Below are 17562 nucleotides of genomic sequence, written 5' to 3' on the forward strand. Positions count from 1 at the left end.
CCTTCCTTTTCGGCCTTCCATTGATCCAGCTGGGCTTTGGTCTTTTCATCTACTTTTATAAGCAAATTTTTGTCTCCCACTTGATGTTCTTGCAATATCCTTAATGCACGTAGGATGAGATTCTAGTTCTATATACATTCAAAAGATGAATGGTTGCATCATTCCTGAAGCTCCTTGAACTCTCTTCCAGCTTAAAACCAAGCTACATTTTGCAAGTAGATGCCTGATTAACATAATATTGTCTATATAATATAAGCTTTCTCAGATATATTGCCAACAAAAACTGTTGTAGTCAGACCAGAGCTTTTGTCATTTTCATGCTTCTTCTAAACACCAGAGGCACAGAGGTTGGCACCAACACTTGTTTGTCCTCTGCTGGGCAACTGTTCATGGTTTTTGGCACGGACACAAGGTGTCGCATCATCCAGTACCTTTGCTAATTCACTTTCATTGATTTTATTGAAGAGGATCTGGGAGACAGATCTCCAATCAGATTGTAGTTCTCTCAGCCAATCACATCACACAATGCTGATCCTCCTGCACTTAGAACATTCAAGTTCTATATGGCTGTTGGTTTTTGTATTTTACTGTCATGAATGTCATTTCCAAAGAAGTTATAATTTCTGCAGTATAACTTCTTAGTTGGATATCTGTAGGCATCAGTTTAGTAGCTTTAAAATGTTGTTCAAACTCTTTTTGTGGAATGACTGAAACAGCTGAGCCAGTATCCAATTCCATTTTAATTCACCTGTTCACCTCAAGTGTAAGCCGTATTGTCTATTGTTAGCTTTCACACTGTAAATCCCAAGAGTATCTAGTCCCACGTCACTCTCATCATTATCAGATTTTGCATCAACAGCATGCAGATTAGTGCTCGTTTTAAAACAACTTGACTTTTTAATCTTTTCCTCTTTCCTCTGCAGTCCATTTATTTTTGTCTACCCAACATGCTCTTTGTATGTGCCCTACGTTGTTGCATTTTCTGCAAGATCTGCTTTTAATTCAGCCCAATGGTCACAATTCAGCATTCAACACCATAGTTCCATCCAGGCTTGACAAGAAGCTCAGAAACCTCTGCCTTGACCCTGCCTTGTGCATCTGGTTCCTGAACTTCCTGTCAGATCGCCAGCAGCTGGTAAGAGTGGGCTCCCTCACCTCCACCCTCTGACTCTCAATACAGGAGCCCCTCAGGGCTGTATACTAAGTCCCTTCCTTTACTCCCTGTACACCCATGACTGTGTCACCGCCCACAGCTCCAATCTGCTAATTAAATTTGCTGACCACACTACTTTAATTGGCCTTGTTTCAAACAGTAGCGAGGTGGCCTACAGGGAAGAAATCATCTCTCAGGCACAGTCGTGTCAAGAAAACAACCTCTTCCTCAATGTCTCAAAAACAAAGGAGCTGGTTGTGGATTCCAGGAGGAATGGAGATGGGCTAATCCCTATTGACATCAATGCATCTGCGGTTGAGAGGGTAAACAGCTTTAAGTTCCCTGGCATCCACATCACCCAGGACCTCATGTGGTCTGTACACACCAGCTGTGTGGTGAAAAAGGCACAACAGTGTCTCTTCCACCTCAGACAGTTGAGGAAGTTTGGTATGGGTCCCAAATCCTAAGAACTTTCCACAGGGGCACAAATGAGAGCATCCCGACTGGCTGCATCACTGCCTGCTATGGGAACTGTACCACTCCCAATTGCAAGACTCTGCAGAGAGTGGTGCGGACAGCCCAGCGCATTTGTAGTTGCAAATGTCCCATGATTCAGGACATTTACAAGGACAGGTGTGTAAAAAGGGCCTGTAGGATCACTGGGGACCCAAGTCACCTCAACCATCATCTATTCCAGCTGCTACCATCTGGGAAACAGTACCACACCATTAAAGCCAGGACCAACAGGCTCCAGGACAGCTTCTTCCACCAGGCTATCAGACTGATTAACTCACACTGATTTGAGTGTACTATGTGTTACATTGACTGTTCTATTTATTATAAAGGACAACAGCGACACGTGGCGCATGTGGAAGGGCATTCAGGACATCACCAACTACCAGACACCACCACCTGCCTGTGCTGATGATGCCTCCTTCCCAGATGCGTTGAACAACTTCTACGCTCGTTTTGAGGTGGAAAATGATGTGGCAACGAGGAAGACCACCCCTCCTCCAAACGACCAGGTGCTGTGTCTTACCGTGGCCGATGTGAGGAGAACCCTGTGCAGTGTCAATCCATGGAAGGCTGCTGGACCAGACAATATTCCTGGCAGAGTGCTTACAGGATGTGCAGACCAGCTAGCAGATATTCTCTCTGACATCTTCAACATCTCCCTGAGCAGCGCCATCGTTCCTACATCCTTCAAGGCCGCCACCATCGTCCCCATGCCGAAGAAGTCTTCAGTGTCCTGCCTCAACAACTACCGTCCCGTTGCGCTCACATCCATCATCATGAAGTGTTTCGAGAGGCTCGACATGAGGCACATCAAGACCCTGCTGACCCCCCCCCCCCCCCCACTGGAACCCCTGCAGTTCGCGTACTGTCCCAACCATTCAACAGATGACGCCATTGCCATCACCCTCTACCTGGCCCTAACCCACCTGGACAAAAAAGACACGTACGCTCGAATGCTATTCATAGACTTCAGTTCAGCATTCAACACAATCATTCTTCAGGAAATGATTGGAAAGCTGAACCTACTGGGCCTGAACACCTCCCTCTGCAACTGGATCCTGGACATCCTGACTGGGAGACCTCAGTCAGTCCGGATCGGGAGCAGCATCTCCAACACCATCACACAGAGCACGGGGGCCCCCCAGGGCTGTGTGCTCAGTCCACTGCTGTTCACTCTGCTGACCCACGCCTGTGCTGTAACGCACAGCTCGAACCACATCATCAAGTTTGCCGATGACACGACCGTGGTGGGTCTCATCAGCAAGAACGATGAGTCAGCATACAGAGAGGAGGTGCAGCAGCTAACGGACTGGTGCAGAGCCAACAACCTGTCTCTAAATGTGAACAAAAGAGATGGTTGTTGACTTCAGGGGGACACGGAGCGACCACTCTCTGCTGAACATCGACGGCTCCTCTGTAGAGATCATTAACAGCACCAAATTTCTTGGTGTTCACCTGGCAGAGAATCTCACCTGGTCCATCAACACCAGCTCCATAGCAAAGAAAGCCTAGCAGCATCTCTACTTTCTGAGAAGGCTGAGAAAAGTCCATCTCCAACCCCGCATCCTCACCACATTCTACAGAGGTTGTATTGAGAGCATCCTGAGCAGCTGCATCACTGCCTGGTTCAGAAATTGCACCATCTCGGATCTCAACACCCCGCAGCGAATAATGAGGTCAGCTGAGAAGATCATCGGGGTCTCTCTTCCCGCCACTGCAGACATTCACACCACACACTGCATCTGTAAAGCAAACAGCATTATGAAGGACCCCACGCACCCCTCATACAAACTCTTCTCCCTCCTGCCATCTGACAAAAGGCACCGAAGCATTCGGGCTCTCATGACCAGACTATGTAACAGTTTCTTCCCCTGAGCCATCAGACTCAATACCCAGAGTCTGGACTGACACCAACCTACTGCCCTCTACTGTGCCTATTGTCTTGTTTATTATTTATTGTAATGCCTGCACTGTTTTGTGCACTTTATGCACTCCTGGGTAGGTCTGTAGTAGTGTCGTTTTTTGGTGTTTAATGTAGTTCAGTGTAGTTTTTGTATTGTTTCATGTAGCACTATGGTCCTGAGAAACGTTGTCTCGTTTTTACTGTGTACTGTACCAGCAGTTATGGTCAAAATGACAATAAAAAGTGACTTGACTTGAAATTACTATAATTGCACATTGAACATTTAGACAGAGACATAACATGAAGATTTTTACTCATGTATGTGAAGGATGTAGGAAATAAAGTCAATTCAATTCTTTTCAATAAGACCATACAATATAGGAGCAGAGGTAGACCATTTGGCCTATCGAGTCTTCTCCGCCATTCAATCATGGCTGATCCAATTCTTCCAGTCATCTCCACTCCCCTCCCTTCTCCCCATACCCGTTGATGCCCTGGCTAATCAAGAACCTATCTATCTCTGCCTTAAATGCACCCAATGACTTGGCCTCCACAGCCGCTCGTGGCAACAAATTCCACAGATTTACCACCCTTTGACTAAAATAATTTCTCTGCATCTCTATTCTAAATGGACGTCCTTCAATCCTAAAATTTTGATTGGCCAGACCATTTTCTGATTAGACTTTTCAATTTTGTTCACATTCACTTTCATTGCTGACTGCAACTCAATTGCATCGGTGTGCAGTTTCCTTTGGAACAGCAATTTCAAATGTTCTTTTAAATGTAACTTGTGCTTCAGTTATGAGCTGCTTTAGAATGCTTTCTTCTAAAATTCCACAAAGTAAAGAATCTCTCAGTGCATCATTAGGACCATTACTGAACTAACAATGCTCAATCTCTTCAATTCAGCCATGTTCCCTGAAATTAACTAACCTTCCTTTTGATTCCACTTTTGAATCCTGAAGTATTCTGCTACCAAACAATGGCTTTGGTTCTAACTGTTCCTGTATTACTTTTAGAATATCAACAAAGATCCTAACTGCTGGTTGGTTGGAGCAGTCAAACTTCAAAGCAAACTGTATGCTTTTAAACTCAATGCACTCGGCAAAATTGGCACTCTCTTCTCAATTACAGTTACTTCAAAATATTGTTCCAATAGCTCAGTATACATGAGCCAATTATCCATTGTGTAATCAAACTTATTAATTGTTTCAATGTAGCCAGCAAATTCATTTTTTATGATTACTATCACTCAATACTCTCTATGAACCCATGAGTTCTTTGCTTTTCTGGATTTTACAAAAGACTTTATCATGTCTTCCCCTCTGAAGAAAGTGCTAATAATTTTTTTTAAACTCGACCCATTCCTGGACATGCTGACTGTTTTCTACTCGCCATTCTTGGCTGCACTTCTCTTTGAACTCGAACGTCACATAATTATGCATAAGCAAATTATATATATAACAGAAATATTACTGAAATATTAAATACACAACAGTCTGCATAAACATAGCATGTTCTCCCTCTAAGCTTGTAGGCTTCCTGCCACATCCCAAAAACATATGGGTTGGTAGGTTAGTATGCCACTATAAAATGTCCATACCATGTGAGTGGTAGAATCTCGGAGGATTGATGAGAAAATTAGCAGAATAAAGAGTGCAGGATGAATGTAAATGGGTAGCTGATTGTAGGCACGCAGTCTATGTGATGAATGGCCATTTTTGTGTTAAATCTCTAAGTCTTCTTGAGCCTTGGGAGAAAACGTGGTCTTCATACTGCAAAGATGAAGGAAGGTTGAATGGAGGAACAAGAACACTGTCAAGAGTGGGAGAGGGAGTGCCATCCATTTCAAGGTTAGGACAAACATTCAAAACAAAGTAACACACAAAATAAGACCACAAGACCATAAACCATAGGAGCAGAATTAGGCCATGTGGCGCATTGAGTCTGCTCTGCCATTCAGTCATGGCTGATCCTTTTCTCCCCCTCCTCCGTCCTACTCCTCAACCTTCTCTCTGCAACCTTTTGATGCCATGGCCAGTCAAGAACCTATCAAGCTCTGCCTTAAAGGCACTCAATGGCCTTTGCTTACAAACACTCAAAGCAGCAGTCCGGCTTCAACTTAAAGTTGTTGTTCACATACAGTCCTCTGCGCTACTGCATCAGCAAACAGTTTACAACTCATGCTTAAAACTCCAGAGCAGGACTTGAAACCAAAAGTTCCCGCACAGGAGGCAGAGAGCCACATTTAACGAGCACTGGCCAATTTAGCCAACATAAGCCAAGTCCCAAAGGAGATCAGAGGATTGTAGGGAATTTTTCCTAGTGATCACCGAAACATCATTTTACAGAGTAAAAAAAAACTGCCAATCAGTGACAAGAAATGTTTTTCCCACAGGAAATTAATTCTGCCAATGATTCCTTTTAAATTGTACTGCTAATTTTTCCTGGCCCTTGCTCTTTCTAGCTTCCAAAATGCAACACTTTTCATTGCATTTTAAACTCAGAAAAATTCTAGGAATTCAAAGTAATATTCCTTTTCTGTATTGCCACAAAATGTTAAAGAAAACATTGTCCACGAAAGATGACATGATTGGGAAGAGAAGTATACAGGTACATTCTTTACAGCTAAGCATGTCATCTGAACTTCAGCATATTATGTGTCAGGCCACACTTCGAGTATTGTCAACAGGTTTGAGCCCCATATCCCAGAAGGAACATGTCACTGGAGAGAGTCCAGAGGAGGTGAATGAGACTGATTCCAGGAATGAAGGGGTTAACATACGAGAGCGTTTGGCAGCTTTGGGCTGTACTCACTGAAATTTCGAAAAATGTGTGGGGATCTCATTGAAACCTATTGAATATTGGAAGGACTAGATAGGGTGGATGTGGATAGGATGTTTCCTATGGTGGGAGTATCCAGAACTAGAGGGCACAGCCTCAAAATTGAGGGGCGACCCTTAGAACAGAGGTAAGAAAGAATTTTTTCTTTTAGCCAGAGGATAGTAAATCTGTGGAATGCTCTGCGGTTGAGGCCAAATGCATGCATATATTTTAGGCGGAAGTTGATCAATTCCTGATCAGTCAGGGCATCAAATGATATGGTAAGAAGGCAGGTGTATGGAGCTGAGTGGGATCTGGGAATCAGCCATGACGGAATGTTGGAGCAGACTCAATGGGCTGAATGGCCTAATTCTGTTTCTATGTTTTATGTGGCAATTGGCAGCGAACAATAGTACCTGAAGTTGAGTGGGAGTACTCAATACTACATTAAGGGAAAATCGCCTCGATATTACAATAAATTAACTTTGCTAACACGTGCCACAGATTAGCACATTTAAAATACCCTATTCACTATTTTCTGTGGTTAGCCAGCTCTTACTGCAATACTTAAGGTAAAACACGTGCTTTAATTAGTTCACAAATATCTACAAATGGTGTTTGTGAGGTGAAAATTCTGGGAGGTAGGATATAACACAGTGAGTGACAGGAGTACTGAGGACAAAGGGACCTTAACGTACAACTGCAAAGATCTCTGAACATGGCAGCACAGATAGATGAGGTGATAAAGAGGGCCTTCACTAAGCAGGTCACAAGTAAACAGAAGCTGTAAAGCATTATAGAAGCTGCATCTGGAACATTGCACACAGTTTTGGTCGCCACAAAAAGTAAAGGTCACAATTGCTCTGGAGAGAGCACAAAGGAAACATAGAAACATAGAAAATAGGTGCAGGAGTAGGCCATTCGGCCCTTCGAGCCTGCACCGCCATTTATTATGATCATGGCTGATCATCCAACTCAGAACCCTGCCCCAGCCTTCCCTCCATACCCCCTGATCCCCGTAGACACAAGGGCCATATCTAACTCCCTCTTAAATATAGCCAATGAACTGGCCTCAACTGTTTCCTGTGGCAGAAAATTCCACAGATTCACCACTCTGTGTGTGAAGAAGTTTTTCCTAATCTCGGTCCTAAAAGGCTTCCCCTCTATCCAAAAAAAAATTCACCAAGATTATTTCCTACGATGGAATGTCTTAGGAAAGATTGGGTAATGTTTCTTTTCCTTGGCCAAGGAAGGACCTGATAAATGTGTACATAATTATAGAGGGGTAAGTTGGACACAAGGTAGTAATCTTTTTCTCTAGCAGAGATGTCAGACAGCAAAAAGTAAGAGGTTTAAGGGGGTTACAAGGAATTTTATTTACATCCGGACGTGGCTGGAATTTGGTAAGCTGTTCCTGAGAGGATGATGGAGAAGAGACACCCAGAACACTTAAGAAGTTTCAAGATATTGAGGTTGGGTAGGACTATAACCAGAGGTCATGTTTTAAGGGTGAAAGGTGAAAAGTTTAAGGGGAACTGAGGGAAAACTTTTCCACTCAGAAGGTTGAGAGATGTGGACTGAGTTGCCAGTGCAAGAGGTGCATACAAGTTTTATTTCAATGTTTAAGGTAAGTTTGGATAGCTACATGGATGGTAGGGGTATGGAGGGCTATAGTCCCAGTGCAGGTCAGTAGGAGTAAGCAATTTAAATGCTTTATGGACTAGAGGGCCAAAAGGCCTTTTTCAGTGCTGTACTTCTCTTTCACTATGACACACATTTCAACTACCAAGGCATAATAGGTATGGCCCAAGTGCTATTAAATGAATTAATTTTTGATGATTAATATGTTCTGGGTGTTTCACCCCCCCCCCCCGGTGCCTTTCCTCTATCACTTTGTCCCATGGTCCACTTTCCCCTCCAATCAGATTCCCTCCTCCTCAGCTCTTTACCTTTTCCACCTATCGCTTCTCCTCCCCCATCCACCTACCTTCCCCTGCAGCTGGATTCACCTATTACCTTCCAGCCTGTACTCCTTCCCCTCTCCCAACCTTCTTATTCAGACTTCGTCCTCCTTCCTTTCCAATCCTGTTGAAGGATCTCAACCTGGAACCTCTACTGTTTATTCTTCTCCAAAGATGCTGTTTGACTTGCTGAGTTCCTCCAGCATTTTCTGCGCCATTCTGGATTCCCAGCATCCACAGAATCTCTTGTGTGATTTGGCTAGGCCATATTTGAAGCAATGTGTGCAGTTTTGATCATCACATGCTATGAATGATGTGGAGGCTTTAGAGAGGGTGATAGTTCACCAGGATGTTGCCTGAATTGGAGTACAGTAGCTATAAGATTTGGACAAATTTTGATGTTTGCAACTGGAGTGTTAGAAGCTAATGGGCAACCTGGTTGAAGTTCATAAAATTATGGTAGGGTAGTCAGAATCTTTTTTACCCCAACATGGAAATGTCAACTACTAGAGGACATAGCATAGTTTATAGTGTACATGTTCGTATGGTGGTGGGGTTTGTGGAGTTTAAAGGAGATTTGAAAGACTTTTACTTACACGGAGTGTTGGTATCTGGAATATGCTGCTAAGGAAGTGGTGGATATGATTTAAGAAGTGTTTAAACAGTCAATAAACAGGTAGATAAGATTTATGGATCATTTTCAGTCAGATGAGATATGATATGAGGATTTGAAATCATGTTCTTGGTTCAGTTGTCCATGCATCTGAGTTATTTGGTCTGGGTCTTAACCACAATGTTGCCATAACCTTCAATATAGTATTTCACTCTCTCACTGTTGGAACAAAAAAAAAAGCTGAACTGAATTAGTTGCTCCAGTGTTCAGAACATTTCCATTGTTCATACTTTTGAATATACAGCAGGTCATCATTGTACATTGGTGAGATTGCCAGTTAAGTCAGAACTAGAAGTGTAGTTAAATGCTAATTGTATGAAATTATTCTTTAATAATGGTAACCTGGTTAAGTACAGTAATGCCTATGAAATATTATAAATTATTTTTTCACATGCTGTGACAACAAAGGGGCACGCAGTCCTTATCTCAGTTTCTTTATTTTGCAAAAACCACTGATAATATCTCTTTACTATGGGAGCTAGCTACCATTGAGTTGGTGTCTGAGGGGTGGATGTGCGTCAAGATGTGAGTCATGATATGGAACTGGCATGATTTGAATGATATGAAATTGAGCGTGTGGTATGAAGGAGACTACAAATTCTGATATCTGGTGTAACACACAATCTGCTGCATATATTTGTGATTGATATCTAATCAAACCCATTCTTTCATCTTTCAGCTACCAATATGCATTCCTTGATTTATGATTACAGTAGACATTTTTAATTTTGAATAAAGTTTTTCTGATACACAACATACACTCAAGGCATCAGGCTTCCCACTAACATGCAAACACTTTTCAATCAATTTACAACATGCACCAATCTATCCTGATTGGGTCTCATTCCATTCAGTACTCAGAAGTGTTCTCATGAATTGCACTCTTATGTTAACAAACTGTTGTGTAAATCGAGTGTCTTCTTTACAATAGCAACAATATTTTTTATAAGCACTTGAGTTTTAATTTAGGTAGCTGGCCTGTAGATCTAAATGGGAATAACGGGAGTTGTAGCGAGACCTCACCTTGAGTATTGTGAACAGTTTTGGGCTCCTCATCTAAGAAGAGATGTGCTGGCATTGGAAAAGGTTCAGAGGAGATTCACAAGGATGATTCTGGAAATGAAAGTGCTCTTGTATGAGGAGAGTTTGATGGCTCTGGGTCTGTACTCAGAAGGATGAGGGTGGATCTCACTGAAACCTTCTGAATGTTGACAGAGTAGGTGTGGAAAGGATGTTTTCCATGGTGGGGGAGTCTAGGACAAGAGGGCACAGCCTCAGGAGAGAGGGGCATCCATTTAAAACAGAAATGCAGAGAAATTTCTTGAGCCAGAGGGTGGTGATTTTGGAATTTCTTGCACATGCAGCAGTAGAGACTGGGTTGTTGGATGCACTTAAGGCAGAGATCCATGGATTCTTGATGGATATGGCATCAAAGGTTATGGAGAGAAGGCCGGTGAGTGGGGCTGAGGAGGGGACAAAAGAATCAGCCAGGATTGAATGGCAGGGCAGAGTTGAGGGGTCAAATGGCCTAATTCTGCTCCTACGTCTTATGGTCTTATAATTTATCAATGGCACTTTCTGAAGCTCTGCCACACAATTTCTACTCTTGACGAGCTTGTGCTTTTTCTTTCTAATTCTTACTTTTTCCATTCGTTTTGTTAATTTTTTTTACCATAAATATGCATAGAATTGATAAACTGATTATTCTCTTATTACTCTCAACAATCCCTGAGCCCAAAGTCCCTCCAGTCTTTTTTTCCTTCTCTACTTTGGAGAATATTTTTACTATCTAAACTTAAGTATAGTAAGACCAGAATTCCAGCTAATGGGAAACTGTGGCCCCAGGTTGTCCTTTGGCTGGAGCCATACCTTTGTTAACAACTGGACCCAGGGGTATTTTAATTAGTGCCTAATTGTTAAGGAAGAGTTGTAATGGATGTGGCACAGTGTTACATCGAGGCAGATCAAGAGCCAAAGGTTTTTTTTAACATCGTTAACATCAAAGGCCCTAACCGATAAAGAATTTCGATGCCAGATGATATTGGCATTTTTGACAAACATCCGGGTGTACAGACGATGCTTTGGGCTGAGACCCTTCAGCAGGACTGTTCTAAAGGTACAAATGGATTTAAGGAGGAATCACAGTTGCTGAGTGGTGTTAATATCATGTGTCTAAGCAAGGTTTACAGCACCAACCGACTGACCTGACATCCACCTGTGTGTGGGTCAGTATGGAAGAGTTATTTCACGAGGTGGAAAAAACCTAGCAAGGAGGAATCGGTCTCAAATGATGTACTGCTCAGGCGCTAACAAACAAAAGTGGTCCCTGAAAAACACATTGATGACCTCCAGTCAGAAGAAAATGTCGTTCTATCTTCACCCGTTATCTTCCAAGCCAATTTTGGATCTAATTACCTACTGACCAGGGATCCCACATGACTTTAACTTCTAAACCAGCTTACCAATAAGGACGCCATACTTGACTTGAGTATATGCAGCCAGCATCTATTGCCCACCCCTCAATGATCTTCGGCACTTCCTGGAAACCACAATTAAATATGAGAGATAAAGGGCCTCCTTGCACAAAGGCATGCTGACTGTCTTGAATATTTCCATACTTTACCAAATGCAAGTAAATCCTGTCCCTAAGATTCTTCTCCAATAAACTCCCTCCCACTGTTCTGTGGCTGGCCAGCTCAATTTCCTAGTTTGCTCCTGTTGCCTTTCTGAAACAAGGGAACTTTACCTGCATTGACCTCCATGTGACTGACTCCAGGCAAACCACTTACGGTTGACCCTTCACTTCCCTCCAAAACGACCCTGCACACCACATGGCCTACAGGACTTTGGGATGGGCAATAAATGGTGGCACAGCCCCTGTAATCCTGGTCTGGTTAAAACTTGACGGCTGATGGCTTTCACGTTCCCAGGGATCGGTTTGCTCCCATACGCTAAAGATAGTATTGAAAGACTGGTTGATAAATGGATCCCTGAAAATCACTTAGACACCAGAAAGCAATGAGAGGGCCCAAGCGTGTTGAGGGCAATGTGAGGAGGGCTAAGTTTACAGAGGAAAAGAATACCTGGTGGGGTACAGATTTTGCTGTTAATCAGCACAGACTTGATGGACTGAAATGATTTCATTGTATGCCGCACAGAAACATAGAAACACAGAAAATAGGTGCAGGAGTAGGCCATTCGGCCCTTCGAGCCTGCACCGCCATTTATTATGATCATGGCTGATCATCCAACTCAGAACCCCGCTCCAGCCTTCCCTCCATACCCCCTGACCACCGTAGCCACAAGGGCCATATCTAACTCCCTCTTAAATATAGCCAATGAACTGGCCTCAACTGTTTCCTGTGGCAGAGAATTCCACAGATTCACCACTCTCTGTGTGAAGAAGTTTTTCCTAATCTCGGTCCTAAAAGGCTTCCCCTCTATCCTCAAACTGTGACCCCTCGTTCTGGACTTCCCCAACATCGGGAACAATCTTCCTGCATCTAGCCTGTCCAATCCCTTTAGGATCTTATACGTTTCAATCAGATCCCCCCTCAATCTTCTAAATTCCAACGAGTACAAGCCCAGTTCATCCAGTCTTTCTTCATATGAAAGTCCAGCCATCCCAGGAATCAATCTGGTGAACCTTCTTTGTACTCCCTCTATGGCAAGGATGTCTTTCCTCAGATTAGGGGACCAAAACTGCACACAATACTCCAGGTGTGGTCTCACCAAGGCCTTGTACAACTGCAGTAGTACCTCCCTGCTCCTGTACTCAAATCCTCTCGCTATAAATGCCAGCATACCATTCGCATTTTTCACCGCCTGCTGTACCTGCATGCCCACTTTCAATGACTGGTGTATAATGACACCCAGGTCTCGTTGCACCTCCCCTTTTCCTAATCGGCCACCATTCAGATAATAATCTGTTTTCCTATTTTTGCCACCAAAGTGGACAACTTCACATTTATCCACATTAAATTGCATCTGCCATGAATTTGCCCACTCACCCAACCTATCCAAGTCACCCTGCATCCTCTTAGCATCCTCCTCACAGCTAACACTGCCACCCAGCTTCGTGTCATCCGCAAACTTGGAGATGCTGCATTTAATTCCCTCATCCAAGTCATTAATATATATTGTAAACAACTGGGGTCCCAGCACTGAGCCTTGCGGTACCCCACTAGTCACCACCTGCCATTCTGAAAAGGTCCCGTTTATTCCCACTCTTTGCTTCCTGTCTGCTAACCAATTCTCCACCCACACCAATACCTTACCCCCAATACCATGTGCTTTAAGTTTGCACACTAATCTCCTGCGTGGGACCTTGTCAAAAGCCTTTTGAAAATCCAAATATACCACATCCACTGGTTCTCCCCTATCCACTCTACTAGTTACATCCTCAAAAAATTCTATGAGATTCGTCAGACATGATTTTCCTTTCACAAATCCATGCTGACTTTGTCCGATCATTTCACCGCTTTCCAAATGTGCTGTTATCACATCCTTGATAACTGACTCCAGCAGTTTCCCCACCACCGACGTTAGGCTAACCAGTCTATAATTCCCCGGTTTCTCTCTCCCTCCTTTTTTAAAAAGTGGAGTTACATTAGCCACCCTCCAATCCTCAGGAACTAGTCCAGAATCTAACGAGTTTTGAAAAATTATCACTAATGCATCCACTATTTCTTGGGCTACTTCCTTAAGCACTCTAGGATGCAGACCATCTGGCCCTGGGGATTTATCTGCCTTCAATCCCTTCAATTTACCTAACACCACTTCCCTACTAACATGTATTTCACTCAGTTCCTCCATCTCACTGGACCCTCTGTCCTCTACTATTTCTGGAAGATTATTTATGTCCTCCTTAGTGAAGACATAACCAAAGTAATTATTCAATTGGTCTGCCATGTCCTTGCTCCCCATAATCAATTCACCGGTTTCTGTCTGCAGGGGACCTACATTTGTCTTTACCAGTCTTTTCCTTTTTACATATCTATAAAAGCTTTTACAGTCCGTTTTTATGTTCCCTGCCAGTTTTCTCTCATAATCTTTTTTCCCCTTCCTAATTAAGCCCTTTGTCCTCCTCTGCTGAACTCTGAAATACCACCGGCAGTATACAAATAAAATTGTAAGCCTTATATCATTCACAGTTTCTTATTTAAATAATGCTGGCATGACTCCGGGAATATTATCTTTGATTAAACAGGACACATTCCTCGTGGAGAGGAAAAATGAGCTCCTTTCAAGTCGAACAGGAAAAGGTGCCAGCGTTTTCAGATGAGATCAATTTCAAGGTCGCTTCTTCGCATTGCCGACGGGCCAAATTAGAAGGGTCCAGTAGAGCAAGGAATAAGTGAGTAACGGGGAAGTGGGTAGAGTGAGCAGTTGCACTGCAGAACGGCGGAAGGAAATAATTTACAATGAAAAAAAACACCTGCCTGGATAGTGACAGGACCAAAGACAATTAACCTCATCACACCCTTCCCCACACACACCTTCAAACCACCTGGCTGAAAGAAAACGTGGAGGGGGAAAGTTACCTATGCAATTTATAAAAGTGCGTGGCGCACCGACGTTCCCCTCTACCGCTTCCCCGCCCTAGAAACTGACGCAGGAACTGCCATCCACAAAGGCACGGGGTTCAGTCACGTACACCGTTCTTCCGTGTTAGCATCCTAATCGTAAACCAGGTCTGCGCAACGTCGTCGCCCGTTAAACACATCCAGTCGAGACCACAATTTAACAAACATGTATATAAACGATACCCCCATGCATCAACTATCATACAATTCGTCCACATAGAAATACGCGGCGTGGATGTATCACACAAGCACACATGTACTTGGGTGCTTATTTTTTAAAAGACATATTAAAAGTTTATTTTTGTTTTAATTATACCAAAAAAATGGAACGGTTTTCACGCGATTATTCGCAATGCGTTGGGCGACGAGGTAAACTGAAAGCAACGCAATGCAGTAAGCAGCGTGCGAGATGAGGAAACGCAGTGGTTACCATACTGCCCCAGCCAGGGCGGTTATATTTTAATGCAAGTATCTCCAACCGCAACTCCAATTCTGCCTCACTCTTCTTCAGTCGAGAAATTCACAGCTCATCTAAGGCATTATCTGACCTACCTTGCGCATCTCCGCCGCTGGTCAGGACGCCGATGGCTTTGCCGTTTCCTGAGAAATTAATGGGTAAATTGTTCTGGCCATTCTGCGACATTTCTTGTCGGCAAGAAGAATCCATTGGTGTTTCGTTGCTTTTTTTTTACAGTTAACAAAACTAAAAGAGAAAGAAACTTTAAATATAAGCCCTTTTCGGATGATGAGCGAGTGGAGAGGGGAGGAACGGAGGTGCGATGTGCAAAGCGAGGCCGTCTGTCCTGCACTCAGTACTGAGCCGGCTGTGCTTGAGTCAATGCCGGGTTCCCACGCTTCCCTAACTACTGCCGCTACCCCCACCTCTCAACCGGACCTCACATCCTCTCTATTATGCCGTCAAGTGCGCTTGAAAGAGTGACAGCTGTGCTGGCCTATTGCTGCCGGCGGTTGCACAGACTTCACCAATCAGACAGAGAGGGGAGCAACGGGGCGGGCTGAGTGAGGTATGCCCAAATTAGGTTGCACGCATGGGCTGAGACTTCGCTTCACCCCGCCTTCATCCCCGGTTGCAGGAGGTTCCGCTCGTATCGCGGTCCAAGGAGGGATGGGAGACGCTGCCGGGCGACAAGGGCGAGTCGAGCGGATGATATTTACTTCTTTTTGTCCTTTCTCTACCTTCAGAGCTTGATGAAGGGAATTATTATCATAATTAAAACATTGTACTCAACTTTCAATTTTCACTTTCACCCGTGCCGGCTTGGCGTATCGAGCTCCCAACATGAAATTAAATTGCTTAGAAGAATAAACATACACGAGTACCGGTAGTAGTACTACATTTTAAGCGAAAACCCCAGGTTGTGTTCGAAGTCTTTGGTTTTGCTTGGGAACTGGACGTTAACAAAAACTGGCATTATGTTCCACTTCCTCCGCCTGATTGTCAAGGTTTTCCAAGGTTTTTTTTAAGGAAGTAAAGGAAGTTTGCACTGAGGCTCCTTTCACAGGGCTTCTCAGATATTTGATGCACAATTAACCACCTTGGTCCCCTATCCTTTCCTACTGTTACTAATTTCTGCCCAGCATCCCTCCCCGACTTGATTTCACTCTTGGCATTCTTATCAGATTCCACGTTCTGCTGCCTCTTTTGTCTTCACATCACCCCCAGCCGCTCTGTATCTCCACTTCTCCCTCCCTCTCCTGACTCCATCGGTCCATCACGCCCACCTCACTGATTTGCAGTCCCTTGTGTCTTCAAAGAACGTCTTGCAGAGGAAACACCCGTTCAAGTTGGAAAAAAAACAATGAGGAAGACCAGCACGATGAAGAAGGATATAAAGGGGAATGCCCAAGTAGAGTATTAGCAGTTTTTTTTCCCTCTGGGCAAGGAGAGAGGCATTGATTACATGGGCAGTAAAGGACTCCCTGGTAAAGATATGTTTATCCGAGGGAGTCTTCTGAATCATGATCCACAATACAAATAGAGTGAATATCCACATGTCAAAGTTCAAAGTAAGTTTATTATTAAAGTACATATACGTCACCAAAAGAACCTTGAGTTTCATTTTCTTGCAGGCATGTTCAATAAATGCATAATAAAATAATAACTCATAGAATCAATGAAAGACTGCACATTCTTGGTTGGTAAACTAGTGACAACAAGCTGCTCAAATACAAAAAGAAAGAAATAATAATAATTACTAAATAAGCAATAAAAAATATTGAGGACATGAAATGAAGAGTCCTTGAAAGTGAGCCCATAGGTTGTGGGAACATTTCTGTGATGGAACAAGTGAAGTTGAGTGAAGTTATCCCCTTTGGTTCAAGAGCCTGATGGTTGAGGGGTAATAACTGTTCCTGAACCTTGTGGTGTGGGTCCTGAGGCTCCTGTAACTTCTTCCTGATGGCAGCAGAGAATAGAGTCTGGCCTGGGTAGTGTGGGCCCTTAATGATGGATGCCGCAATGATGGATCCTGCGACAATGCTCTGTGTCGATGTGCTCAGTGGTGAGGAGGGCTTTTCCCGTGACGGACTGGGCCGTATCTGCTGCTTTTTGTAGGATTTTCCGTGCAGGGACACTGGTGTTTCCATACCAAGCTGTGACACAGCCAAAGAGCATCGACCAGTACCTGCACGGGAGCAGGCCATTTGGCCCACAATGTTGTGTCGAGTCAATATACTCTCCACCACACATCTATGGAAGTACATCAAAGTTTTAGATGTCATGCCAAATCTGCAAAATCATAGGGAAGTAGAGGGGCTGCTGTGCTTTCTTTGTAATTGCACTAATGTGCTGGAACCAGGATAGGTCCTACAAAATAATAACTTCAAGGTATTTAAAGTTGTTGACCCTCTCTGTCTCTCCTCTGGCTCATGGATGTCTGGTTTCCTCCTCCTGAAGTTAATAATCAGCTACTTGGTTTTGCAGACAT

At 43.6% G+C, this 17562-nt stretch overlaps 1 protein-coding gene across 3 annotated transcripts in view; it reads right to left on the reverse strand.

The window, feature by feature from the left end:
* LOC140195531 (ATP-dependent 6-phosphofructokinase, platelet type-like) overlaps positions 1 to 15509 on the reverse strand; it is a 128387-nt gene extending 112878 nt beyond the window's left edge. For 2 of the 3 annotated variants that reach the window (XM_072254001.1, XM_072254000.1), the window contains exon 1: positions 15167 to 15509. In XM_072254001.1, the coding sequence (XP_072110102.1) occupies positions 15167 to 15281 (115 nt within the window). In that variant the 5' untranslated portion in view covers positions 15282 to 15509. The remainder of the gene's footprint in view (positions 1 to 15166) is intronic. The other variant, XM_072253999.1, reaches the window with a different exon arrangement.
* Between the last annotated feature and the right edge of the window lie 2053 nt (positions 15510 to 17562).

Source organism: Mobula birostris, chromosome 3, assembly GCF_030028105.1.
Source record: "Mobula birostris isolate sMobBir1 chromosome 3, sMobBir1.hap1, whole genome shotgun sequence".
NCBI classification, from domain to species: Eukaryota; Metazoa; Chordata; class Chondrichthyes; order Myliobatiformes; family Myliobatidae; genus Mobula; species Mobula birostris.